General features: G+C 48.1%; 2 protein-coding genes across 5 annotated transcripts in view; one reads left to right on the top strand and one right to left on the bottom strand.

The window, feature by feature from the left end:
- Window positions 1-1,459: 1,459 nt before the first annotated feature.
- CA7 (carbonic anhydrase 7) lies at window positions 1,460-10,155 on the bottom strand. 2 transcript variants are annotated; one of them, XM_045443026.1, is made up of 7 exons: window positions 9,982-10,155; window positions 7,237-7,434; window positions 4,338-4,456; window positions 3,545-3,640; window positions 3,379-3,441; window positions 2,696-2,851; window positions 1,460-2,237 (listed from the first exon to the last, which is right to left on the bottom strand). In XM_045443026.1, the coding sequence occupies exons 1-7, from the start codon at window positions 10,019-10,021 to the stop codon at window positions 2,115-2,117; spliced, it is 795 nt and encodes a 264-aa protein (XP_045298982.1). In that variant the 5' UTR covers window positions 10,022-10,155; the 3' UTR covers window positions 1,460-2,114. The 2 variants fall into 2 exon arrangements, with proteins under 2 accessions (XP_045298982.1, XP_045298983.1); XM_045443027.1 differs by lacking the exons at window positions 4,338-4,456; window positions 9,982-10,155 and adding an exon at window positions 9,470-9,592.
- NAE1 (NEDD8 activating enzyme E1 subunit 1) overlaps window positions 9,564-27,369 on the top strand; it is a 32,950-nt gene continuing 15,144 nt past the window's right edge. For 2 of the 3 annotated variants that reach the window (XM_045443018.1, XM_045443017.1), the window contains exons 1-8: window positions 17,536-17,667; window positions 21,208-21,311; window positions 21,399-21,459; window positions 22,595-22,625; window positions 23,319-23,390; window positions 23,743-23,822; window positions 24,400-24,509; window positions 26,866-26,975. In XM_045443018.1, coding sequence (XP_045298974.1) covers window positions 17,615-17,667; window positions 21,208-21,311; window positions 21,399-21,459; window positions 22,595-22,625; window positions 23,319-23,390; window positions 23,743-23,822; window positions 24,400-24,509; window positions 26,866-26,975 — 621 coding nt within the window. In that variant the 5' untranslated portion in view covers window positions 17,536-17,614. Of the gene's footprint in view, window positions 9,670-17,535; window positions 17,668-21,207; window positions 21,312-21,398; window positions 21,460-22,594; window positions 22,626-23,318; window positions 23,391-23,742; window positions 23,823-24,399; window positions 24,510-26,865; window positions 26,976-27,369 lie in introns of those variants that run through there. The other variant, XM_045443015.1, reaches the window with a different exon arrangement.

The raw sequence follows: 27,369 nt of genomic DNA, 5'->3' as shown, positions 1-27,369 counted from the left end.
TCAACAGCACAAGCCTCTCCCTTCCCTGCATCCCTGGCTGGAAGCTGAAAGTCTAAGACCCAGTTCCTTCCTCTCCTTGTGGCCTCACCCAAAGTCCAGAAGTACCTCATAACCCAGGAGGGCCCTTCTGGTAATAGTGACAATGACAGGAGCTGTGGTGAAGTGAGCAGACAGATGTGTCACCAGCCTCTCCAATCTCAGCAGCTCAGCCTTCTTCCCAAGGTTGTTCATACGGGTCCTCAGCCGTCTCTCCAAATGCCCTGAACCAGTGCCCCCTCAGCAGTATATCTCTCTGCTTCCTGTTTGCTGTCCTCCCTCACTCCTCAGCCTCCAGGCTGCCTGCTGCCTTCCCTGCCCGTCTGTCTGGGTTTCAGTGATGACTGGGTCTCTAAATCCACCTGGGCACTTTCCTTAGGGAGCCCTCCAGATTTGGGCTGGACTAGGGTGAGGCGAGGAGGCCGTTAGGGTACAAATTTCAGAAGATGCCCACTCTCAGGGGCATCTTATAAATGCAGGATTGAGCCTGAGGGTGCATGCCTTTTTAATTTTGCTCCCTAGCCTCATCCTCACCCCAGCCCTGCCTCAGACTCCTCAGCAGTCCCCAGCATGCCCCTTTCCCCGAGATGTGTTGGGCCCTACTCTGTGACTTTTCTCCTACCTCTCAGCAGCTCCTCCTCAGGGGTTCGTACTGTTCCTCCTCTGGCCATCCTGGGCCCCCTCCCCTCCAGCACCTTAGGACATTTCAAAGCAGCCTGACTCTCTACCTCTCTCCTGGCTAACACCCCAACATCCCACCAGTTCCTAGCATTCCTCAGCTAGGGCCCTGTGAATCCTATGTCCACCCTGGTCAGCTCCTGCCCAGGCTCCCCAGCCCATGTGGAGGTCCTGCCCTTGGACCCCCTCTTCCTCTCTGATAGCCAAACCCTGTCTTTGTGCTTTACCTCCTAAACTTGTCTCATCCAGTCCCACCGCTCCCCACCTCTACCACCCCGTCTCCTCTTTCCTGGCTACTGGCCACCACCTTCTCCCTGCTGCTACTTCTGCCTGCTCATCTACACTCTTCAGGGATCTTCCCCCTTTGCCCTTCTGGCTCTTCCCAGCCTATACCCAAGACTCTTTATGACTCCCATTAGCCTTGGGAGGGGCCCAGGCTCTCTCCCAGGCCTCCAGCCCCCCTGGTCCTTTTCAGTTTTACACTCTGGGCTCTCTTTCATCTTTGAGTTTGCACACCTACTCTCCCCTTGGCTTCCAACTTACTGATCCTTTATATCTGCCTTGGAATAGTGGCTGGAATTTAATTTCTTCACCAGATAAGGTACCCCCCCCCTTTTCTGGGCCCTCTATATAACCCTCGCCTGCTCATACTGATGTCCCTCCCCACATACTGTGCTTGACTTATCACCATCAATTCCTCCCAATATCTACAACTGTACTTGACATAGCACAGGTACTCAGTGGGTATTTGTTGCAGGAATAAATGAGTTTATTAATCATTGCATGGATGGATTGTCATGTAGGTGGCTTTGGTGGCTGGGAGGGGATGAGGGAAGAAACTACCTAAGCCATAGCCAGTGTCTGCCCATGGCAGCAGGTGGCTGGAGGGAAAAGGCCATGTCATCTCCAGCAGGCTGGGTGCTGATTTTAATGGCCCGGCAGTGAGGTTCGTGCATGGCGGAGGCCTGCAGAAGAGGTAACGCCGAGAGGGCAGCTCTGCCCACCTCTAATTATTGCTTGAGTCTTTCTGGCAATGTCAGCTGCCTGCCCCAGGGAGCTCGGTCTCGTCCATCACAGTGTGAGCTCAGGGTGGGGCTGCTGTCACTGCCAGTGGGGAAGACGGGAGGAGATTCCCAGGGACCTTTGGGTCTTGGAGAGCAGAGGCAGCCTCAGGCTTGGACCATGCTCAGCTCCTGTCCTTCCTGTCCCCAGCCGAAGGGTGTCCCTTGACTTGAGGGTCCCATTAAGAATCCTCCAGGGTGGCCAAGGAGCAAGCCAGCTGAATGGGAGGGGGGTCCACAGCACCCCCCAGGCAGGGAGCCTCAGATGGTTTGGTGTCTGCTGACGTGGAAGCCCTTGGGAAAATGGTGCTCTAGTGGCCAGCTGGGCAGGTAGGCGGCTCAGGCCTGGAAAGAGGCCTTGACCACACGGCCCTTCAGTGGCTGTGGCGGCCGGAAGTTGTTTACCATGTGAATCCTCTCATCATCCTCTGAGGTGAAAAGCAGGCTCCGGAACTTCTCCATCTTGAGAAGACAGAAGAGATACTCAGGGCAGAGCAGGGGTGCTGTCGTTCTCTTTGATCCCTGACACATCATCTGACATACCTTGCCAGCCAGCTCTACCCCTCTCTCCTCTTGCTACCCACTCGTTCTCTTTCTTTGGGATCCTGATGTCAGTTACCCACAAAAGGGCCTTTGAACCTGGACCCTGCTCCACCTGGCTCTAGTTCCAACTCCATGTAGCTAAGACTTGTCAAAAATGCAGGATTCAGATTCTAACACAGCAAGGGTGGTCCCAGGATGCAGGGGTCTCCCCTCTCAGCCTGTGGTGAGGTCCTAATGACTAATAATCAAGCGAACTCCCAAACAAGAATCTAAATGTTTATTAGCAAAAGATGGGAGACTTGATGGTGGGACTATAAGCTGTAGCTTGCTGGTTGAGAGTGCCCCAGCCCTCCGCTTGGTACTCTGGGAGAACTCACCTGCCTCTCAGAGATGCTGATAGGTTCCCGGAGCACGATCCAGGTGACACTCTCGCTCAGCGGGGGCGTTGTCAGGGAGCCCGGGTAGGTCCAGTAGTGCCGGCTGGCAGGCAGGAGGCACTTGGGGTTGAAGCAGCTGAACTGGGCCTTGGTTCCCTGGGGCAGAGCAGGCAAACCCGGGAATCAGCATAGACCCGCCGCCGGGACCAGACCAGCATCCTCCCCACTCTTTCCTGTTGGCAAGATTTAGTCTTCTCCTTGGCCCAATGATGCAAATTGTGGGCATAGGTCTGTGATACCAGATGCCAACCCCCACCCTGGACCCGGCCCTGTCCACCTGTTTGCTGGTATGTAAAAGCTGTGGTGCCTAGGGCTCTCTGGGCACCATGTTCTCTCTCTGCCTTTTCCTTCAACTACCCTTAGCGGAGCTGGCTGTAGGATGCCCGTTAACACAACAAGCCATCTTATCAGTCCTATACCAACCAGGTTGTCACCTGGGCACTGAGCGAGGCCACTGACTCCAATGAAGAGGAGTCATTTGCAGGGCACTGCAGCTGCTAACCTGTACTCTTCATCTCAGCGAGAGTTTGCTGTCAGGCTGCAGTGGATGGGCCCACTCTGTGCTCCAGCCTCTTCCTCCCACCAGGCTGCTCTGGGTCAAGACCATGGACCCTTGGTCTCACCTTAAACCGAACCATGTAGAGCGCGTCTGTCAGACGGTTCATGCTGGGGTGCTCATCCCCTGTCTGTCAGGGAAAGGGTAGTGTGAGCCCAGCACCCAGCATGTCTGGAACTAGGGGCAATGCCGGCCTCCCCGTGCCCCTCTTGGCCCCGATAACCACCCCTTACCTCCAAGAAGACACCGACCACAGCCAGGCCATCGGGCGCTGAGGCTGCCTCCCCAAAGGTGCTATACTTCTTGGCGTTCCAGTGAACGAGGTGCAGCTATAGGGGCAACAACAGGCGAGGCCAGGCCAGTGCTTAGCGCCTCCGAGGGGCCGTGGGAGCTCAAAGCCGGGCTTCCCTCTGCAAGAGGGGTAGGAAGCCCCCAGGGGCCACAGATAACATCCACACTGCTCTGGGCCCAACCCTTTCCTGAGCCCCAGGTGACCCAAAGAGAAATCTGGCTCAGGCCCTGCCCTGGGTGAACTGCGAAATAGGTAATGGCCATCCATGCGAGAAGATGGTGCCTGCAGCTGAGTCCAAAGAATAAGTAAGGGGTTATCAGACAGAACCCTGGGGAAAGATACCCCAGGTAGAGAGAACAGCATAGGCAAAAAACCTGGGAGGTTTGAGAGAGCCAGGTGTGGACAGGAGATTCTTCACATGCTGGTCAGTGGGGGGGGGAGGTCAGGAAAAGATGAGGCCAGAAAAAGCCACTTTCTGCAGGGCCTTGAACACCAGGCTCAGTCCTTGAAGGGTTGTCAGCAGGGTGTGGTAGGACTGGACTTGTCCTTCAGAAAACTGCTTCTCGAGTCACAGACCAGGGGGCAGAGTTCTGGTGGAATACCCTGTGCTAGGGGTGGTCTCTCCCAAACCACTGGCTGTTCCTCCTCACCCTCTCTCGACCCCCACACCAGGCGCGTGACCATCCTGGCCTTCTCCAAATAATAAAGGGAGGGCTCAGGTAAAGGGCCTTTACCTCGCTGGGGAACGACTTGCCATCCACCGTGTGCTCTGAGCCCACACTGTGTTTCTTGCCCCAGTGGAAATGGAACTGTTTGAGTCGGTATGGCCCGTCCAAGGGCCCCCCAGTCACCACTGCAAGAAGAAGTGTAGTAATTTATGTGAGAGAGTCCACACGGCCCGGCAGCTGGTAGTGCCAGGACCAGGCCGGTGCCCAGGAGAGGGATAAAGTTTTCACTTGGAAAATTTGTTGGGCTAAGTGGGCTCGGGTCTGTCTTCACCCAGTGCCGTGGGCCCTTTGCGGGGCCAGGGCAGGAATCCAGGCAGCCTGCAGGTGGAAGAGGAGTCCGGTAGTGACAGAGTGCACCACTCCAATTGGCCACCCTCCCCGTTTCTGCCCACTTGTGCACAGAAGCTGGGCCCTTGTCTCCCAAGCTCCCGTTATCGCTAACAATAGGCCTTTCATGTCTGGATCCCCTGGACCCTGGACCCAGGGTTAGATTGGGGGGCTTCTTTTGTTTAATCCTTCTAGAAGCCTTATAGAAGTCGTAAGAGACAGAACTTTGTGTTTTCTCTATCTTACATTGGAGGAAAATGAGGCACAGAGAGGGCAAGGCATTTTGTCAAGATCATTCAGCAAGGCACTAAGTTAGGATATAAGCCTGTATCTCCTTCATAAGTCCAGAGCCCAATCCCCTAATCATCAGGCCACACTGTCTCCCTAGAACCTTTAGCTTTCCCAGGACCTGGTGTTGTCCAAAGGCCAGCCCCTGACGGTTCCCACTCTAATGGCCGGGCCTGGGCCATTCCCTGTGGTCTCTTTGGAGGTCCCTACTTGTGCTGGTTTTGTGACTTTCTCACCCTGAAACCTGGTGAGCTAGAGCCAGGCACAAGGCCTCCTGGGACTGATTGAATTTCCAGGTGAAAGGGATCAGGCAGTCGAGGGAGCCCCAGCGAGGCTTGAATGTGAGTCGCTGGATCAGGTGACTGCCCCAGGCTCAGAGTTCTACTAGGCCCCTCCAGGATGGGTGACCAGGGCAGGGCCTTGTCCCCTGGGGGCCCCGTGAGGAGGAGGATGACTGAACAGTCCAAAGGCCATTCTTTGCTACCTTGCCCTATCTGAGAAGCAGGGCCTGCCCATAAGCATTGCTGGCTGGTGGACAAAAGAAATCTGGGGCGGGAGGTGGGGGTATGGCCGTGGCAGGGGCCCAATCAGGCTGCTCCGTCCGGGAGAGGCAGGAGCAGCAGGGTCTGATATGACCTGCGGGGGGGCCCACCCCTCTGAGCATGCCCCACCTGGGATGCTGCAGTGTGGCCTCTCGGGGAGTAAACCCCTTGAGCTTGGCTCCCTTCTCCTCCTCTCCCTGTCCTAACTACAGAACACACTACTGTTCACTGTGCACTCACCATGTGTTCAGCACTCTGCTGGCATCAACCCCCATAGTGTCCTTGAGAGGAACACATTGTTATCCCTTATCGGACAGATGTATGACTGAGACTTGGAAAAGCAGGTGTCCTGCCCAAAGTCACACAGCTGGTGAGTGGCAGAGCCCCAAATGTCTCACTCCCAAGCCTACTCTCTTTCTGCTGGTTCCCTGTCCCCTCAGGCCTGGGTATTCTGGTAGGGAGGGAGCTCCATCCAGGCCTAAAAGTAAGCCGCTGGATCACTGGTCCAGAGGCATGCCCCCTTGGCTTCCTTTCTCCCTTCCCAACAACAGTGGCCTTCACGAAGTTACAGATGTCTGAATTGAACCCTTAATGCCCTCTGCAAGCTGTTAGGAGGTACAGTCATATGAAAACTGCTCCATCACAAACTGTCATTTAGGGTCATCAAGAGCCCCAAAGCTCTGGGTGAGACGCTTTTCTAAAAATTCACTTCCAGGAAATGTCTTTCTTCTGAGAATCCGCTGGATTTCCTCCCCTCTACAACAAGAACTATAGCTGACCCTCTTTCCCTTTTTTCCTAACCTACCAGGGAACTCAGGGCTAAGCAACTAAGATCACTCCTCTGTGGTTTCCTTCCTCTTCTCTGCTTTTTGATTTTTTACTTGAAACTTAATTTCCTTTGTGTGCTTTCATTGTATGCAGGATGAGAGGTGGAGACGGAGAGGCAGAGTACCAGTTACTCCCTTACACAAAAAACTCTAGCAGGTTCCCTCCTTGCCCCACTCTACCTTTCACAGGCCTGTTTATAAGGATAAAATCTCTTCACTGAGGAGCACTCCTGAGGCCTCCACCTAGGAATTGATTAGGAAAGAACCTGGACTCTCATCCCAGGGTAAAGAGATGCCATACGTTCCCGCTGGCCGCTCTCTGGTGCAGGCTGGTTGGAATCTTGAGCTCGTGGGTGAGTTGGAGAGAAGACCTTTGGAGTTGGACCAGGCTTGTTTGGAACTCCCCAGCAATGGGGCAAACTCCCCATTGAGTCTCTATTTGCCCGTTTTAGAGGTGGGTTCTTGAGAGAATAAAAGAACTGCCTAAGACCTTAGCAAAGGGCCTGGCACACAGAACACATTAGCTCCTTTCTGTCTCTGCTGGGCTTGGCCAGATCACACAGGGAGGAGGTTTGGCCTTAGGCCACACAGCAGGTGACTCACAGGGCCCAGAGTGAAAACAAACCTGACCTAAAGCAGTAAATGGAAGAGAAGGAAGGGAATTCACATTTCTTGAGCATTTGCTATATGCCAGCGCTACAAACATCACTTCCGTTTTTCATTTTTCCTCCCTATGACCCTAGAGAGGAAAAGAGCATCCCGTTTTGTGCATAAGCTGACTGAGGCTCAGCCCAAGCCTTCAGAGCTGGTGAGAGGTGGAGCCTTCCTTCCCCGTCACAGCACGCCAGCCTTCCTGAGCCTGTCCAACACAGGGTGAGGAGCCCAGGGGGAGGGGGCCAGCCTCCGCCAAGGGCCACTCACCAGTTCGGTCGTCGCTGTCATTGAAGTCCACTTGGACAGAGTGGCCATTGTTGGTGATGCTGAGGGATATGCAGGCCTCGTAGGAAAGCTCCAGTGGCTTAAGGCTGGGCGAGTACACAGCCTGGCTGGACACAATGTTGATTGGTGACTGGCGGTCTCCCTGGGCAATGGGATACAGCTTGTGCCACTGTGAGGGGCCTGCAGATGGGGAGAGGGCAAGGACTCAGGCTAGCCTCGATCTCTGGGCCATGGGCTGAGGACACCTGTGGGGGACGGTCTCCCTCGTATCCCTTCAGAGGTTAGCCCCTACTTTGGGGCTCTAGTCCCAGCTCTGCCACTTCCCCTCTCCGCCTCCATTTCCTTGTCTGCAAAATGGCCTTACTAAAACTCATCTCCCAGAGCTGATAAGAGGCCCCGTGAGGTAATTTATGGAAGGGAGTCAATATAGTCACAAGCCAAGGGGCGGTTCTAGGCAGTGACTCCTCCCCAATTCCCAATAGTGCTCACAGAGGGCCCCAGGCATCTGAAGTCCCTGACCTGACTGTACCACGTATCTGGCCTCTTCCTGCACCTTGAGCATGTTCGTGTTGGTGTTTGTGAAAATAATAACATAAGCTAACATCAACCTAGCCTTGGCTCTGAGACATGTGTTCATTCCTCACAATCACATTGTGAAGCAGATACCAGCATGATCCCCATTTCATAGATGAAAGAACTGAGGGCAATTCACCCACACTTCGCACACACACTTCGGTACCGATATAAACACACAGCACGTGCATGTCTGGCACGTGCCTACAGACTATAGAGATTTTCATGGGTACATACGTATATGCACAGTGACCTGGGTTCATCGGGCCCAGAGTGGCCAGGGCCAGCAACATACGTGTGTATAAACACACACAGCGCTGCCACCTACACCTGACACACGCATATACACCGTCACACACAAACACTCCCTGTTGCAAACCCAGGTCTGCAATAAAAGACTACAGCAAAATACGTGCTCGTGCAAGCACATACACATACACCTGCGTGCACACCCACGAGCGCCCACCACCTGCCTCCCAGAGGCTCCATCTGCAGCCTAGAGGCTCGGCATCTCCCTGGGGAACATCCTGAGATGCAACCTATTTTTAGAGCTATTGCCGGCTGGTGCTTCTCCCCGTTTTTGGCTTCTTAAGTTTTCCTGAGAAAACAGCAGCAGGTGCCGACAGAGCTGTGTCCCCAATGGATGACTCAGAATCGTGGCCCAGACCCACTGGGTTATTTTTGAAGTCCTGTGAGCATGCCGCATGCCGGCACCTCTATTCTCTGTCCTTCCCTCTTTCATTGCCCCTAACCTGAATGACCCAGGTCTGGCTGGGTGAGGGGCAGTGGCCTGAGGGTGGTAGGCCCATGGGGCAGGCCCTATAGGATACTGGGTGCTCAGAGCTGGTGGGCAAGACTAGCAGATGGATACAGTCAGGGGACTCTGACTCTGGAGGAAACACCCAGAAACTGTCTCAAAGCAGGTGCTGGAAGGAAGATGATCTATGGGTTCTGTCAACCTGCCCCTTCTCTGCCTCTCTCTCCCACTTTGCTGGTCTCTGTTGCCTTTTTCTGAGTGTCTCTAGCTTTTGCATGCCCAGCTCTGGGGGTCTCCCCTCCAAACTATGCTCTTGTGTCCCTGGATCCCAGAGGGAGCCAGACACACAACAGCCCCTCCCTAACTCCTTCTGACCCACTGCAACCTCCCAACCCCCTCCCATCCTCCTCCCAATTAGCCCAGGACCCCCATCCTCCCACAAAGAGTGACTGTCTCTCTCCAGAGAGGGAAGGCGAGCGAGGAGTGTTCCTGTCACCAGCACCTTCCTTTCTCCCCACATCCACCTGCCCTGCCTAGCATTTTCTCCTGGCAGGGTAGGTTTTGAGTCCTCGCTGTTCACCAGAGGGAAAGGGGGAAACACTTACCCCACATCCCTATACCCACTTGGTAAGAAATAGCCCGAAGGGTAACTGATCTGTCCCAGACTCACATTCAAGCCATCTGGCTCTCCCTCTGCCTCTTTTCCCTTCCTCTGCATCCTAAGGAAACTGAGGCAGGGTCGGGTGCTATTTTCCCAATCAAACCAGGAGGCTCGTGTGGGCCACGGGCTCCCACGCTTCACACCAGGACGTGCTCAGACACTCTGCTCGATGTAGACACCTAGACACACGCGCGCGCCCACAAATGCCCCCTTCCCGCACGTACCTGCCAGCAGGAGAGCCCGGACACTTCCCCGGGGGAAACTCTCCCGGGGACATCGCGCCCTTGCCCAGCAGAGCCCGGCTCCCGGGAGGTCCCCGCACACACGCCGTGCGCGCTCCCCGCCATAGACACCCGCGCACAGCGCTCCGCCCGGACCGCCCCCAGCTGCCCAGGGCCACCTCCGCCCCCTGTGCCTGCGGCGGGTGAGTGAGTGTTGGGGCCCAGGTCCGGGCGAGCACAGCAGTCAGGGGCTGCGCGGAGGAGGCGGCAGGACGCGCGCTCAACCAGGGGGTGGCTAGCTGGCGGCGGGGCAGGCCGGGTCGCAGCGCGGACTTTGGGCCAGGAGTGGGGGAGCCAGAGCTTGCGCCGGGCGGGTGGGCTGGATTCGGGGGGCTGGGCCCGAGGGGGGTCCCGGTTCCTCCCTGACGGTGGGGGGGGGGCTTGAAGTCCGGGAAATCCGGCTGGGCTCGTGGGTTAGATCCAGCGGGTCGGGGCTGGCCAGGGTCTGCGCCTACCGTCGTTCTGGCCGTAGCCCCAGCCGTGGTGGCCGGTCATGCCGCTGTCGTCCCCGCAGCCGTGCACCTGCCTGCTCCTTCCTCTCAGTTCCGCTGGCTCCGGCTGCGGCTCCAGCCCCGCTCGCTACCGCCGAGCAGCCTCTTAAAGCTGCGGCGCGCGGGAGGAGCAGTTCCCGGGGGACCCGCCCCCCCCCCCCAACCCCCGGCAGGGCGAAAGAGGCCGGCGGTGCCCCGCCCCCGCCCGCCCGCCCGCTGGCCAGTCGAACCCCAGAGTTGAGTCGAGGTGGGGGGGGGGGGTGGTCAGGGGACGTAAACCTCTCTCCCTACTCCCCATCCCCCCTCCCTGGCTGGACGACTCTCCCTTTTCACGTGTACGGGCTCCGGACTGTCTCCTGTGCTGAGGACTGCCCAGGTTTCCGCACATCCCACCCCATCCCTGGGCTTGTCCCTGGGTCGTAAATCCAATTCCCAGTGACCTGGACTCTGGGCCCTGAGTCCTCTGGGACTAGAAAGTCCCCTCTAATATGCAAAGTGCCTTGACCATCAAGTCACCAGAAGTGGAGCTTCCCCTGTTTGCCAGACACTAGGGCAGGCGCCCGGCCAAGCTTTCTGTCATCTACCTCTCTGTATCTACCCTACGACATTGAGTGGTACTTCCATGAGCCCTCTTTCACAGAGAGAGGGCTGAGGCCTAGAGAGGTAAAATGACCTGCAGAGCGTGCAAGGGATTCACTCCCAGTTTGTCTCACTCCAGACTTTGCTCTTTACCACTTCCCTTTGGTGCTGGGGCAGGGGTCCTGTGGTTATGGGGATCTAGGAGCTTTGGGTAGGAGAGGGGACAGGACTGGCAATCCAAACCTCTGGCCCTGGTGGAACCAGAGCCTCAAAGGGAGAATGGGAAGGAAGTAGCATCAACCCGCGGGCATGAGGACAGTCAAGAGCTGGCTCCCTCTGAGGTTCCCACCCTCTTATTCTCTCCATTGCTTCCTCCTTCCCTCCAGGACTCTTTGCCTGTCCCTCTACAACCTGCTATTTGTCCTTCCTCTCCTTGCCTCCTCATGACCTTTGGCACACCAACTGGGAGCTCAGGCCCTCCACCCTGCACTCAATCTCACTGCCTGCCTTGGCCCAACATTTTCCCGCCCACAAGCCTTGATCCTTGCTGTGCCCTCCTCTGTCTTCCACCCACTGGCTTCAGGCGGCCCAATCTGATTCATCCTAGGATGTGGCCTTGTGCCAAGGATAGGTCTTGTCTCTGACTAGGCCTCAGCAGGCAGTTTTGGGAAGACACACAGATGGGTGGATGGAAGGACAGACCAATGATCCCACCCAGGGTCCTGTACCCAACAGGAGGTGAAGGGCCATTTGACCTTGACCAGAGGAGACTATTTCAGGCCCTGCTCTTGGCTGACCTTGGGAAGGAGTCTGCCATCTTGTCTGCTGGCTCCCCTGCATCTCTGTGGCTATCTCAGTTTCCCTCTTCTAGGCCCTGAACCTCAGTTCCACAAGCTAGAGTCGCAGAGATTAATTGATAACTCCTTGGCTGGGCCAACGTCAGTCACTGACTTCCCAACCTGCCTAGCTACCTTTCTCTGACCCAGGAGCTGGAAGGGATTTTTGCTACAAATATGGCCATCAGGCAGCGGCAGGGGACTTGTGACAGAGATTCAGGGGATGGGGCCCCCAAGGGCAGCGTGTGACAGAGAATACAACACTGTCAAGGCTCCAGGTCTAAGCCAGAACTGTCATCCTCAGACCAAGAAGACATGCTTGCTCCATCCCAGAGGAGGCAGCCACCCTTCTCCCGGGGGAGTCACAACACTCTCAGGGCCTGGGGAGGGGGCCCAAATATATCTACTTTATTGATCTGCTTCTCCTTTAGAGTGACCCAGGCCTTTTCCATAGTTATTTATAGTATTAAAAAAAATAAAGTTGGAATTATTCATACAGCTTGCATCCAATCACAGCAACCGTAGGTGGATTTTTGTCCCGTTTTACAGATGAGGAAAGGAAGGCTTAGAGAAGTTGAGTTAGGGAAGAGTTAGGGAACACAGTGACAGAGCAAAGATAAAAATCCAGAGCTGTTGAGTCCCTTATTCAACACGTCTAAAAGCACAGAGAGGGGGAGGAAATGGATTTTAAATTTGATTGTCATTTGCATATATGCAAGACTTTCTCTGGAAGGACTTAAGAAAGCTTGGGAGAGTGCCTCCAGGAAGGAGACTGGGAGACAGGGAGGGTGGGGGAGGGTGCTGAATGGGGGTAGGAGGGACACCACTGCTTACTCCTTTGTACCTTCTGAAAGAAACTATTACCTCTTTAACAACAAAATAAAAGTTGATCTGGTTTGTTTCCTTCCTGCAGCCTGTCTTCAGCAGTTTACTCCAGGTTCTGGAGTGCTGGGCACTCAGGCAGGTGAAGGAGCCGATGCACTCTGCCCCTTTCAAGTGAAGCCCAGTTGCCCCAGCAGCCCACTCAGGTCAACTTGGGAAAGCCTAGGGCCCCATTCAGGCACCTCCCATTTCTATTCTGTGTTGTCTTTACAAATGAATTGATTTCACTGCCCCAAAATTTACTCTTTGGTCTCACTGCATTAGTGGTTCACTGTTGATGGGGAAGGGGAACATGAGGAGGGGGTGAGTGGGTATGAGGGCTATGATGGAGGGCTGGAGGAGGAGGGCAGGGACAGTTTACACAGTCATATCTCATTCATCAAGTGATCTTGACCAGATCTCACTTCCTCTCTGGAAGGTACAATGTCTTTGCTCTACAAGATAACTGAAGGGATTGTCCCTGCCCAGCCTTCCTCATGGGGATCCCTGTGAGCATTGGTTGAGACAATAGCTGCCCAATGCCCTAGCAACAAGTAAAGTCAGGTGTACTTCTCATTGTACCTAATGCACAGGGCCAACAGGCCAGGCCAGAATCCCTGTGGCCTGGAGACTCTAAAATCAAAATTACAGTTTGTCATATTTTTTAAAAAACATTTCCACTCAAAGTACGTATGTTTATGTGTGCACACAGTCAGATGGAATGATCTCATGCATGGCTCCAAGCATACCTGGCTGTGTGACTTGGAGCAAGTTACTTTACCTCTCTGAACCTGTCTTCTCATCTACAAAACAGAAATAGAGAGTCTAGAAGGCTAATAGGATGGTCAGGTGACATGATGTCTGTGAGACTCCTGGTATCAAGGATGTACTCCTCGGACCCTAGAATGTCTATTGTTGCCCCTTTTCCTTAGTTTGCTGGGCACATTTAGAGCCCCAAACATCCCATTTCTAATTACATCTATTCATTGTAGGAAACTTGGAAGAATCAGAAAAACACAGAGAAGAAAGTTAAAACCACTGGTTATGTTATTACCCAAGAATCATCACTATTAACATTTTAGTGACTATCCTGCCAGGCTTTTTAGGTATGTCTGAGTAGTACTGAAAAGATAATGAGAATCATATATATAGCTTTGTGACCTTTTTTTTTTTTTCATCTAATGCCCTATGGTAAGCATTTCCCTGCCTTCGAGAGCTCAACACTTAATAATCTCTAGTGTATAGATTATTTCTGGTTTTCACTATTGTAAATAGCACTACAGTGAACATTCTTATTTATACATCTTTGTGTATGTGTGTGTGCGTGTGTGTGTGTGTGTGTGTCTGATAATTTCCTTGGGACAGATTGCTACACGTGGAATTACCAAATTGGATGATATACATATTACCAGTAAGACATTTTAGAGTGAGAAAGTATGGTGGAAGTAGTTTCAGAAATTTATTCTTTTGGGGCACCTGGGTGGCTCAGTCGGTTAAGTGTCCGACTGCAGCTCAGGTCATGATTTGGCAGTTTGTGGGTTTAAGCCCTGCATCAGGCTCTGTGCTGACAGCTCGGAGCCTGGAGCCTGTTCCAGATTCTGTGTCTTCTGCTCTCTCTGCTCCTCCCCAACTCACTCACACGATATGCATTGATCGAAGACTTACTAATGCCACATTCCGGGCCAGGCATGGGAGATACAACTGTGAACATTACAGACCCACACCTGCCTCGGGGAGGAGTGGGGGTGAAAGGTGAGAGATTGGCTAAGGAACACCAGGATGAGAAGGGCTAGGATAGGCAAGGACAGGAGAGATCGTGGTAGAGGCCTGGGAAGGTGTCCTGGGTTGTGACTTATTCTTTCTGCCTGGTTTCTCATGGATTGTAAGCTCTTCCAGGGCAGAGCTAGCCCCAGACTGCTTGGGAACCCAAGGATCCAGGCTCCCCCAGCTAAGGCCAACCAAGATGGGTAAAATAATCGACCTGATCTGGTGTCTGGCGAGATCTGTTGGGGTGTTTGTTTCTAATTCTTGTACCACCTTTTTTTTTAAAGCATTTTTTTTTCAACGTTTATTTATTTTTGGGACAGAGAGAGACAGAGCATGAACGGGGGAGGGGCAGAGAGAGGGAGACACAGAATCGGAAACAGGCTCCAGGCTCTGAGCCATCAGCCCAGAGCCCGACGCGGGGCTCGAACCCACGGACCGCGAGATCGTGACCTGGCTGAAGTCGGACGCTTAACCGACTGCGCCACCACCCAGGTGCCCCTGTACCACCTTTTAATATCTGTGAGGCTTTGGAATTTTACTCACCTCTTCAAGCCTCTGCTCTCATCTATGAAATGGGGTGATATCTGTTGCTTTGGATGAGCACAAAATGAGGTGATGCATGGCAAGGGCCTGCCTGGCATATAGTATCAGTGCTTGATAAATGGGGGTACTATTGTAGTTATGGGGCTCAGTTTTCCCACTTGTTTGTTCAGTGGGAAGTTGGGCTAGGTCAGTGGTTATCAAACTTGAGTGTGCCTCAGAACCACCCGGAGCGCTTGTTAAAATGATTCCCTGGGCCTTACCCTATCCCAGAGTTTCTGATTCAGCTGGTCTGGGATGGGGCCTGAGAATTTGCATTTCTAATGAGTTCCAAAGTGCTGCTGTTTCTGGTGGTCCAGGACCACACTTTGAAAACCAACGGCTTAAATGCATGAGGCCATGGTTTCCTAGTTTGAGACCTAGTTTCTCTGTCCTCCACAATAGGAAAAAGTCATCAGTGGGCCCTGAGTTCTCAGATGGCAAGGTTTGTGTCTGATCAAGTCAACCTCCATGGATCCAGCACAAGGACCTTTATATGCTATTACTGGTTGAATTGGGTCATTCCCCACCCCACCCCACTGCTGGCCATCCTCCCTCCCCCCAAAAAGTTGCCAGCACCTATGAATGTGATATTATCTGGAAATAGTGGTTTTGCAGATGTAATCAGGTTAAGATGAGGTAATTTTAGGGAGAGCCCTGATCCAGTGTGACTGATGTCCTTATGAGAAGGGATCCAGACAGAGACATGAGAGGAGAATGCCATGTGATGATGGAGGTGGAGACTGAAGTGTTGTGGCTGTAAGCCAAGGATTGACAGCCAACCACTAGAAGTTAGGAAGGCCAAGAAGGATTTTCTCCTTCAGGCTTCAGAGGGAACAAACTGCCCACACTTTGATTTCAGACTTCTAGCTTTACTGTGAGACTATACATTTCTGTAGGTTTTTTTTAATTTAAGATTTTTTTTTCTTAAAGATTTTATTTTTAAGTAATATACCCAACTTGGATCTCGAACTTACAACCCGAGATCAAGGGTCACATGCTCTAATGACTGAACCAGCCAGGAGTCCCTACATTTCTGTAGTTTTAAGCCACTAAGTTTGTGGTACTTTGTTACAGCAGTTGTAGGAAACTAATACTGTGAAGTATCCTTTTGCAGACACCACCAACGTGAAACTTTCTCAAAACCATGCATTTCTTCATAGGTATTATGACTTCTACTACCAAATTTGGGGATGTAGTCCATGTAGTCCATGACTACACAGAACATGAGAAGCTAAGCAGTGAACTCTCACCTGTTGCCTTTTGAGCTTCTCACATTCCTGGGTGTATTTTATTATCCCTTATATTTCACCTGTCCAACTGGAGAAGGAAATGTGACAGCATAAGTACATGACAAGCTGGGAGAGCCTCATGCCTTTGTTTCCCATCAGTTGTATTCCATGGGTGTCTGGGAAGTTATAGGAGGGTGTGCCCCACACTGATCCTGGAGACAGCACTCAGGGGAATTGCATCTATCATCACTGCATTATTACCGTCAAACTGTGCCTCCTCCCTTGTCACCATCCCATGGTGGGTTGGGATGGGGATCTGTGCTCATTTTCACATTGTTTCAGGCAATTATTAACCTGAAGGTGCCTGTAGGATCTGGAAGATAGAGGGGGAAAGAATCCTCACCTTCCTCCCTGCTGTTTGATTGGCTTCCAGTCTCCTCTCCCTCTTCCTCTTGGAGCAACCCTCTTCCTTGGCACCCATCCTCACAGGGCAGCCATCCTCTTCCCCCCAAAAGTGGCTCTTTTCAGAAAGTAGAGGGCTTTAAATTCCTTCTCGCTTTTATGTTCACAGCCTCACAACCTGGCCCCTGCTGTCTATCAAGCCTCCCCTGACCTCTTCCTACTCTTTGTCTAACTCCCCACTACACCAAATTTCCTTTAAAGCCTCCATCCTGCCATGCCTTCTCTGCCTCCCAAGAATGACACCTGCTATTCCTTCTGCTTTAAAAGTTCTTCCTTGCCCACACCACGTGAAACATTCCTGGAGAGAGGAGGGGGGAGTGGGTGGAGTTCCTCTGTGCACCTTTCAGCACCCCAGCTTCCCTCGATTTATAGGAGGGCCACATTGTCTAGTAAGTGCTTATTTATTGTCTCTCTCCCTTCTCAAGACCGTGAACTTCTCAAGAACAGGATCTCGGGGGCGCCTGGGTGGCGCAGTCGGTTAAGCATCCGACTTCAGCCAGGTCACGATCTCGCGGTCCGGGAGTTCGAGCCCCGCATCGGGCTCTGTGCTGACAGCTCAGAGCCTGGAGCCTGTTTCCGATTCTGCGTCTCCCTCTCTCTCTGCCCCACCCCCGTTCATGCTCTGTCTCTCTCTCTGTCCCAAAAATAAATAAACGTTGAAAAAAAAAATTAAAAAAAAAAAAAAGAACAGGATCTCGGACTTCTTTGTCTTTATATCTGCAGTTGGGAGCAGCTAACTTTGTGGTTTGAAACAGGCCCTTGTGTGGGCTTGTTGCATGGAGAGGATGGAAGAAATGAGTGAACAATAATGATAATAATAATGAAAGTTATTATCCATTCAGGATTTTTTGTGAGTTTGGCTCTGTGTATTCAAAATCTCATTTAAGACCCGGTGATGGAGACCCATTTATCCCCAATGCACAGATGAGCAAACAGAGGATTTGAGAGGTAAAGAGCATACTTCACAACTAGTACGTGGTTAAAGACCAAATCTGCCTGATTCCAAAGCCAGAATCCCCCACAGTTACTGCACGTACAAAGTCACGGACTGGCAGCCTAGCAGGGCTGGAGCCTCGGGGAAAAGACACTACTCTGGGTTCAGGCTGTGCCGGCATACGCCCCAGGTGCACTGGCGACGCGTGCGCAGTGAGGTAGTGGCGCCCCCTGCGGGCGGCGCGCGGGAGGCAGCGGCGACGAAGGGGCGCTCAATGCGCCTGCGCACTCGTGGAAGTGGTGGCGGTGTTCGGTAGGGGCTCGGCTGTTCGCGCGGCGGGTGCGGCCATGGCGCAACCGGGGAAGCTGCTCAAGGAGCAGAAGTACGACCGGCAGCTGAGGTGAGCCAGGGCTCACCGAGTCGGGCGGGCCGGCCGGCGGGCTCTTCTACGTCGCGGCCGGGCCTAAGCCAGCGGGCGGCGCGGGCGGGCCTCTTACAGGCCTCCCTCTAGGCCAGGGCGGGCAGTCCTGGCGTTGGGGAGCCGGCTCTGGGGGCTTCCCAGACTGGGGGCCCCTGAGATACCCTTTGAGGGTCGGGACTCCCCTTCTCCAGGGGGCGCGCCCGTCCGCCACGAGGTGTGCAGTTCGAGGTGCGCGGTCCCAGCGTCGGCCCGGTCACCAGGGCGGCAGCTTGCCCCGCCTCGCTGCGCTCTCACTCCTCATTTAGCAGAATTGGGGAATCGCGAGTACCCCGTCCTGTCTGCTGAGAGCGGCGCCGAGTGTTAGGGACAGCCAGCGCTGTCCAGTAGGAATATAATGCCAGTATTGTGTGAGCTGCATATGTAATTACACGTTTGCTAGCAGCCACATTAAAAAAAACAAACAGGTGGAAAATACAGTTTATTTAAACCCACTATGCCTAAAATACACCATTTTAACACTTAATCAATATACAAATTTGTTAGGGATACTTTACTTTTTTTTTCCCCATATTGTCTTCGAAACCTGGCATTTTATACCTGTAAGCACATCTTAGTTCCGACTAGCCTCATTTTTAGTGCTCAGTAGCCAAACGTGGCTACAGGCTACCTTAATAGAGACTGCAGGTCTAAGCCATCAGGCAGGTCCTTGGCTAATTCTTCTGCCTTGCTTTTTCTCCTTACATTCCCTATTCCTTATTTATTGAGCATTTTCTGTATGTTAAGGCAGTGGAAGTAACACAAATGCTTGGTCCCCATCCTCTTTTGGAGCCCCCAGGCCGGGAGAAGTTACAGTATGTCCCTATGTCCCCTTGAACTCCCATTTGTACCTCCAGTCTACTGCTGTATTAAGAGGCTTTAGTCACTTAATTCTGAGAGCAGCTTTGAAGGCAGACATTCTCTTGGCTTTATAGATGGGGAAACAGTCTTGGAGAAGTTAGATAACTTGTCTGAGTCTTCCATATATTTGAGCTAGGATGTAAATTAAACATAGGCCCTTCTGGAGCTCCTGGGTGGCTCAATTGGTTAAGTGTTTGACTTTGGCTCAGATCATGATCTTGGGTATGTGAGTTTGAGCCCCGCGTCCAGCTCTGTGCTAACAGCTCAGAGCCTGGAGCCTACTTCAGGTTCTGTCTCTCTCAAAAATAAATAAACATTAAAAAAAATTTAGGGGCACCTGGGTGGCTCAGTCGGTTAAGCATCCAACTTCAGCTCAGGTCATGACCTCACAGCTTGTGGGTTTGAGCCCTGCATCAGGCTCTGTGCTGATAGCTCAGACAGAGCCTGGAACCTGCTTCAGATTCTGTCTCCCTCTCTATCTGCCCCTACCTGGCTCTCTCTTTCTATTTCTCTCTCAAAAATAAATAAACATTAAAAAAAAAAAAAAATTCAAACAAACAAACAGGCCCTTCTGGCTTTTTCAGAGCCTGTACTCATTCACATCACTCTGCTCCCAAGCTTCTGGGAAAGGTAGCAAGGTGACAGAGCCCTTATAACCAGCTTGTGTTCTCTTATAAATTTTTAGCATTGCTTGTGTTGTTTTTTTTTTTATTTTTTTTATTTTTTAATGTTTATTTTTGAGAAAGAGGCAGAGTGAGAATGTGAGCAGGAGAGGGGCAGAAAGACAGGGAGACACAGAATCCAAAGCAGGCTCCAGGCTCTGAGCTCTCAGCACAGAGCCCAACATGGGGCTCGAACCCATGAACCGTGAGATCATGACCTGAGCTGAAGTTGGATACTTAGCTGACTGAGCCACCCATGCACCCCAACATTGCTTGTGTTTTGAATGTTCAGTTATAACCACACAAGACAGAGCTGAGAAGGTATTTTAGGTTACTAAGAAACTTTAACAAAAGAGAGTTTTTGCTGACTCCAGTCCAGTTAAGGACCAAATTTTACTTTTCATGATGAGACTTGGCTATTGGTTTTAAAATGTCAGAGTGAGGCAGCTAGAAGCAAAGTTGTACAGCTGGGCAACAATCAACAAGGCCTTGTGTTCCATAGCTAAGCCAGCAAGGGAGCAAAGAGGAGTGATTTCTTGTGTGGCCTCTTTCTTGAAACATGTTACCTAGAGATGCATCAGCATTCTCTTAGGCTTACTGTCTGACTACCCAAGTAGACATCAACCAAATATGTCAGGTGTCTTCTGTGTGCCCTACTTTCATAGAAAAAAAAAAAAAAAAAAAACATGTTTCCAGTCTGTCTGGTTCTTCTGTGCTATTCCTCCTTTCATTTGACAGCTGTTCAGTGATCACTTACCCTGGGCAAGGCAGTGTGCCAGGCATTGGGTCTCCAGCAGTGCATATAGGGAGTCATCTGGGCCCTCATGGAGCTTAGAGTGGAATAGAAAGATGGATGTTCAGCAAATAAAAAACAGTTGTGATATGCTCTGGAGGACATACTGGCTACACAATAACAGGGAATCTGCTTTAGATTGGGTGACAGGGAAAGCCCATTAAAGCCTATCAGTCCTCCACACTGTAGCATTTTTCTAATGATTTGGGCTCCCCCTATACTTTCCATACTGACAAGAAAAGATATTGGGCTTGCTGGGTGAAGGTAACCAGGTTGGCCCAGATGCCATGGTGCGTGTGTGATCATGTACCTTGCCCCGTTAATGATATGCCAGTGTGAATCAGGTTATAAAATATATCTGTATAATCCTTATTATATCTTTGTGTTTGTTAATGTATACATTTTATGCATTTATTAATCATGCTACTAAAGTGAGCATTGGGTATTATATTTTTTCATTTTATTTTTTTAGAGAGAGCGAGCAGGGGAAAAGGGCAGGAGAGAGAGTGGGGGTGGGGCTTGAGGATCTCAAGCAGGCTCCACACCCAGCATGGAGCCCCATGCGAGGCTCGATCCCATGACCTGAGCTGAAATCAAGAGTCAGACACTCAACCGACTAAGCCACCCAGGTGTCCCTGGTATTATATTTTAAGGCACTCCTGTAGAAGTCAATGTGAGGCCTTTTAGATGACAATAATTCAGTTTTCTTGGTAAACCTTTTCTCACTCTTGCAGATGTCACAGTGATAAATTCTATGTCAAGATCTTAAATATACTAGTCTATATAATTTAAGGAGAAATGAAATAGAGAACAGAATAGGTTTTAAGGTACTTCTGTAATGTTAATGAATATATCTAAAGACTCTGTTCTGTAAGTTATCTGACTTGAAAAGGGTAGTGGACAAGGAGCTGGAAGGCAAGGTTTTAAGTACTGATTTGACCTCCTTGTAATCATGCATGCCAGGCATCAACCTGTCTGAGTCTCAGGTTACTTGGCTATATAATCCCCATAACACCTGCTGCTGTTCCTGTCTCGCATGTTTGCTGTGGTCATCACAGCAGCCATTCTATGCAAGAACACTTTGAAGATCACAGGTCAGCATCCAATTAAGAAAGTTGCATTTGTATGAAAGTTTAAAAAATGTTGAATTTGTGTCTTGTTTTATAGGTTGTGGGGTGATCATGGGCAAGAGGCTTTAGAATCTGCTCACGTTTGCCTAATAAATGCAACAGCCACAGGAACTGAAATTCTAAAAAACTTGGTACTACCAGGTAATGTAGTTTTGTGGTTGTAAATTTACCCCTTATGGTTTTGAACTAGAAATATGTTTTCTTGACTGACTCTGTTTTGTCTTCCAGGTATTGGTTCATTTACAATTATTGATGGAAATCAGGTCAGCGGAGAAGATGCTGGAAATAAGTATGTTCTATTCTTTTCAAACACTTGCCTGTTAGGGAAAGTGTTTATTATTTATATATATATACACATATGTACATGTATTATATATGTATTATATATATGTATATGTGTATATATATAATTTTTTTCATAATTAATTGTATTTTTTGGATTATAAGAATAATAAAAACTACCTTTTATTTGTATTTCTTCTGAGCTTAGTCCAGGTATATCTCTCTGTACACTCCACTGTCTCTATAAAAGTGCTATTTTAAAGATGGCCTGTGTATCATTTTTTAAAAGATGATCGTAATTTAGCTTCCAAAGCATTCCCAGATTTGGATTTCAAGCTCTTTTCAGGGACTTGGAGGCTGGAATCTCTCATTATATTTGTTAGTATGTGACAACAATGAGTACACTCAAGGAAAGTCAGAATTTAGTTCATATTGAACTTTGATATTGGGCTATAGTATATCCACAACAACGTCCTTTTATTTGTATCTCTAAAGAAAAATTCCATTATCTTTGTTTACTTGGTTGGTTAGAGCAGTGTGTGATAAGAATAAGATTTCTTTTTTTATGGAGCCACTAATTTTGTGCTACAAAATGGTACCCAGCCTCAGATCTGGACCTTGACACATGAAAAGGGTATGTGTGGGAAGAAGCTTGAATAAGTCAATTAGAGTTACCTACAAAAACAAGCAGTTCAATATAGCATTTCCCGTGTGGTCTGTGGAACACTGGCTCTGGGGGATGTTAATAGGTGCTAAATGGGTAAAAGTATTTCATGGTCCAATAAGTTTGGGAAATGGGCCAAATGAAGTTAAGCATTTCTATAAGACTTTAATGTCATGTGTATTATATATATTATGAATTTCCAAAAGGGAAATAGAACATATTGTGTTTCCTAAACTTTGTAAAACCAGGGAACTTTTTTTCTCTCATAGCATCTTATGAAATTCGTATGCTGTGGTACACACTTTGGAAACATTGATATGTTAGCCTGATCTTTGATTAGAAGTTTCATCTCGTTATCTTTCTCCAGCAAGGTTGTTATAACCTGTAATTAAAATATAGTTTGTTTCATAGTATGAATGAAATATAACCTTTCCTTTAGAGTCAAAGAAGCCCTTAATTTTTTTTAATTCTATTTTAGTTTTTTCCTTCAAAGAAGCAGCATCGGCAAGGTAAACATCAATTTATTACAGACTATAGTTGTGTTAAGCATCTCATGATGCCACTATGTTTTGATTGCTTGAAAAGCTTTGACTTTGAAAGAGCTTATTATTTCTCTGAGAAAAAAGTTAAATTAGCTCTTTTTTTTTAATATCTTGCAACTCTATATGCTTGGTAGTTTAAGAACTTAAAAGTACTGTTTTTATGATGTAACTTGTATTAAAGCTAAACCTTGAGTGATGTTCATGTTTAGAGGATGGAATATTCTATTTAACAAAATTTTTAACTAAAAGTTAGCATATCTTTAATTTTTGGGTATTCCATATTAAAAATCTTAAAAGGTATAATAGTCAACTTAGTACAATATTCTCAATGGAAATGACTGTTTCTTTGATTGTTTTCTCTTATATAGGATTGTAAATGTAGGAGCTTAGAGTGAACCTAGACTTGGTCCAGAATATCTCTGCCTGCTACCCAAGGTTTTCTGGTCATTTGCCTAGTCAGAAAAGTAGGGTGCAAATAATTTAGTCGTTTAAATAATACTCTGGTTTGGCCTCAGTTTAAATACTATGAAAAGCAGAACTGTCATATCTATGCATGAAATTTGGGTAGTTTTATAGTATGTTTGCTTGATCTGTAAATTGAGGGGTTACATTTTAACCAAATTTTTTCTAATTCAAGTCAAATGCTTTGTTTTTAAAAAGAACCGAGCTCAAGCTGCCATGGAATTCTTACAAGAATTAAATAACGACGTCTCTGGGAGTTTTGTGGAAGAGGTATATATGTATACACATTATTATCTCTGTGTAGAAATGTAACTTTTTAATAATTCAAAGCCCTAAGAACTTAGAATTTTGAGTTTATTTATTTTAATAATCTCTACAACCAGCGTGGGCCTCAAACTTCTGAACCTGAGATCAAGAGTCACGTGCTCTTCTGACTGAGCCAGCCAGGCACCACAGAATTTAGAATTTTGAACCTTTTGTATATTTATGTTTAATTGAGAGTTGAATTATTTAAAATTGGAGTCTAGCATGTTGCCTTATTTGTTCTTAAATACCTTAACTGTTTCTGACATGTTTAATGTGATTGTGAAATTGTTGAATTCTTTTCCTGTGTCCTGTTTAGAGTCCAGAAAACCTTCTAGACAATGATCCTTCATTTTTCTGTAGGTTTACCATTGTGGTTGCAACTCAGCTTCCTGAAAGGTAAATTTTTATGATAATTTGTTTTTATTTTAGTCTCTTATTAGATTTGAATAGTTTTTGTTTTCTCTGCAGTCTATAGTTTTTAAAATTCTTAAACTCCACAGAAACCTTTAATTGGAAGTACTTATAAATCTCCAACATCGAAAAGATAGGAAAGAGAAAAGTACTGAGATGTGAAACTTTTCTTAATACATATTTAGAGCAGTTAAATTAAACCTTGGTTATTTTTTTAGTGAAAAAAACCTAGTTAGAATTATAGTGTGCTTGATGTATACTAGAGTTTTAAATACATATTTTCCTCTTTGTTATGGAAATGTCAGGAAGTGTCTTTGAAGAACATTGTCCCTAATACAAAAAAGAGGCTTTCATATCCCTCTAGTCCAAAAGATACACTTTCTGTGAGACTGCAACCTTCTGGAATTGCTTGTTTTTCAGTGTATCCATGACCTGCATATGTAAATGTAATAGATCTATCTTTGCATTAATTAGTAAGAAAATTTCTTTATTTTAATGTGCTTTCATGTTTGGCATATATCCATTTGCTTATGGTCTTACTTATTGTGCTTTCCTTTTACAGTACATTACTACGTTTAGCAGATGTCCTCTGGAATTCCCAAATCCCTCTTTTGATCTGTAGGACATATGGACTAGTTGGTTATATGAGGATCATTATAAAAGAACATCCAGGTAAAACTGTTGCACATATGGTGCTTGCCATTGGTTGCTTTAGCTACAGTTTTAGAAACTTGACAATTTAGGAAGTCCGTTTTAAATTACAAAGTAAATTTGCAACAGCACGACTATGGTTACAGGTTCAGAGTGGCAATCAAAATCAACAGACGTTAATCTAATATTTCCTTAGCACTATAGAAGGATGCAAAGCAGGAAATACAACAGATACAGTTTTTTCATCTTATTAGGAGGCCCAGCAGCTATGCAAGTCCCTAGCTTTTGTTTTTTTTTTTTTTTTTTTTGCCTCCTAACCCGCATAGGGCACATAGGGCTGCTATAGGTGAGAGCCATGGTGTGTGGGCCACAGTGACACATAGATAGATGTCATACCACTTTTTCTCCAATCTTTCTTTCCATTCTCATATTGACAATAGGCTCCCCCAGTTCAGGGACAGTTCTACATAATAAGCAAAGCATTTACCTTATTGTTCCAAGGAAACAGTGTTTTAGGAGATTGAGGTCATTCATAGGCAGGTTGGCATGAGCTCAAGAATGATATTAGCCCTTTACTTACAACTGTTTGATCTTAAATTATTGGACAGTTTTCATTCAGTATTCTGCATTGCTCTGAGGCAGGTACTCTGCTAGAGCAGTTGATAGCCATTGGTGTTGGTAGTATCACTGGGGAGTAGTATCTGCTTGGTAGTTTGGGAGTGGCTTGTGGGATAAACTTCTGGCAGGTGGTGGTAGGCTCTTTAAGAGTTGTAAGTGGGAGAGTGACAGGGTGAAAAATTTATTTCAAATGTGTCACCCTAAAGTGGGGTAGAAAATGAATGGATTTGAAGAGGTGAAAATTAGAGGCAAGTGTTGCTGTTAGGAAATTTCTGGTGGTGTAGCTAGTTGAGAGAGACAGAGACTAAGCCCCTGTGGGTTTTTTTTTTTTTTTTTTTTTAACATTTGTTCATTTTTGAGAAACAGAGACAGAGCGTGAGTGGGGGAGGGGCAGAGAGAGAGGGAGACACAGAGTCGGAAGCAGGTTCCAGGCTCTGAGCTGTCAGCACAGAGCCCTATGCGGGGCTCGAACCCACGGAGTGTGAGATCATGATCTGAGCTGAAGTCAGAAGCTTATCCAACTGAGCCACCCTTGGGGCCCCCTGAGCCCCTGCCTTAAGGCAGATATTATAAGGATAGGGAAGAGGAGGTAGATAGTAATGAGGGTTAATATTGCTAGCTGTGTGCCTGCCTTAATGTGGATTATTTCGTATAATCTTTCTAAAATTCTTATAAGGTAGATACTATTACACATCTGCTTTTTGCAGATGAGGATGCTGAGGCACAGAGAGATTAAGTTATTTGCCCAAGGTCACACAGCTAGCAAGTAACAGAACTAGGCCTAGCCCTAACCACTCACTGAAATTACATGTTCCTGTACTCCCCTCATGTGGGGAACTGTGTATGAAGTGATACCAGGACATGTGGTGTGACTGATCTTGGGCCAAGGAAGAAAGAAGTCAAGGACAGAGGCACCTGGCTGCCTCAGTCAGAAGAGCATGCGACTCTTGATCTTGGGGTTGTAAGTTTGAGCCCCACTTTGGGTGTGGAGATTACTTAAAACTAAAGTCTTAAAAAAAAAAGTCAAGGATAACCATCAGCTTTCTAGAGAAGAGGTCTAGGAAGATGGTGATGATGTCTATTGAAGGCCACAGGAAGGGAAGGGTGGATTGTTAAATGCTATCTGAACACACATTTTATCAATTTTGATCTTTTTCAATTATAATGGCAAGATAATTCAGTTCTGTTTTATTTTTATTAAAACTATAGTCAACTTATGATTTGTGCATTTAGTAAAATATGAATATATATCTGTATGTAAATTTATTTCAATAATGAACAGAAAAGGGGCACCTGGCTGGCTCAGTTGGTGGAGCATGCAACTCTTGATCTTGGGGTTGTGAATATGAGCCCCACGTTGGGTGTGGAACTTACTTAAAAAAATAAATAAAATCATGGGGCGCCTGGGTGTCTCAGTTGGTTGGGCATCTGACTTCAGCTCAGGTCATGATCTCACAGTTTGTTGGTTCGAGCCCCGCATCGGGCTCTGTGCAGCCTGCTTCGGATTCTGTGTCTCCCTCTCTCTGTTCCTCCTCCGCTCGCACTCTGTCTCTCTCTCTCTCAAAAATAAATAAAGATTAAAAACAAAATAAAATAAAAATAAATAAATCAGTTTCTTCGTTAAAAAAAAAAAATGAACAGAAAAAAACCTGTAGGCCCTATGCCCATTTAGAAACTAGATTTCTTAAGTTTCTATAATGTAGTGTATTCTAGAAGTATCACTAAAGAAGTTTATCTTTTGGGATTATTTGTTTCACAGTAATAGAATCTCATCCAGATAATGCATTAGAGGATCTACGACTGGATAAACCATTTCCTGAACTGAGAGAACATTTTCAGTCATATGATTTGGATCATATGGAAAAAAAGGTTGGTAGTATATATAACCTTCAATTTATAGATAGATTAAAAGTTTTTTTTTAACCTAAGGTTTTTGAATTACACCAAAGTGAGAAAATACTATAAACATCCATATTCATGTCATCCAGATTATGTAGTAACAACATTGTACTTAATTGTTTTGAAATAAATTTGTTTTTGACCGAAATTTAAAAAGCTTTTTTATTGAAGAGAAGTTCATTAGCTGACTATATCTGTGTAATCAACACCCAGGTCAAGAAATTAGACATTAACATATCCCAGCAGACCTCTTCATGGCCCGTTTCTAAACAATTAGATGTACTTTTTAAAATAGTATGAATTTGGGGTGGGTGTTTGTTGAAATTGATTGCTTTTGAAACTTATTTTTAATGTTTGAAGAGTT

Source organism: Leopardus geoffroyi, chromosome E2 (genome assembly GCF_018350155.1).
Source record: "Leopardus geoffroyi isolate Oge1 chromosome E2, O.geoffroyi_Oge1_pat1.0, whole genome shotgun sequence".
In the NCBI taxonomy this organism is placed as follows: domain Eukaryota; kingdom Metazoa; phylum Chordata; class Mammalia; order Carnivora; family Felidae; genus Leopardus; species Leopardus geoffroyi.
Note: the sequence above shows the minus strand (reverse complement) of the source record. Positions and strands in the feature narration are given on the sequence as shown.

Excerpts from the sequence above, each read along its gene's own strand:
- CA7 (XM_045443026.1), bottom strand. The coding sequence starts at position 10,021 with ATGACCGGCCACCACGGCTGGGGCTACGGCCAGAACGACG. Across the intron at positions 3,641-4,337 it reads GCAAGTCGTTCCCCAGCGAG|CTGCACCTCGTTCACTGGAA; the intron begins GTAAAGGCCCTT and ends TTGCCCCTATAG. Across the intron at positions 3,442-3,544 it reads TGGTCGGTGTCTTCTTGGAG|ACAGGGGATGAGCACCCCAG; the intron begins GTAAGGGGTGGT and ends TTTCCCTGACAG.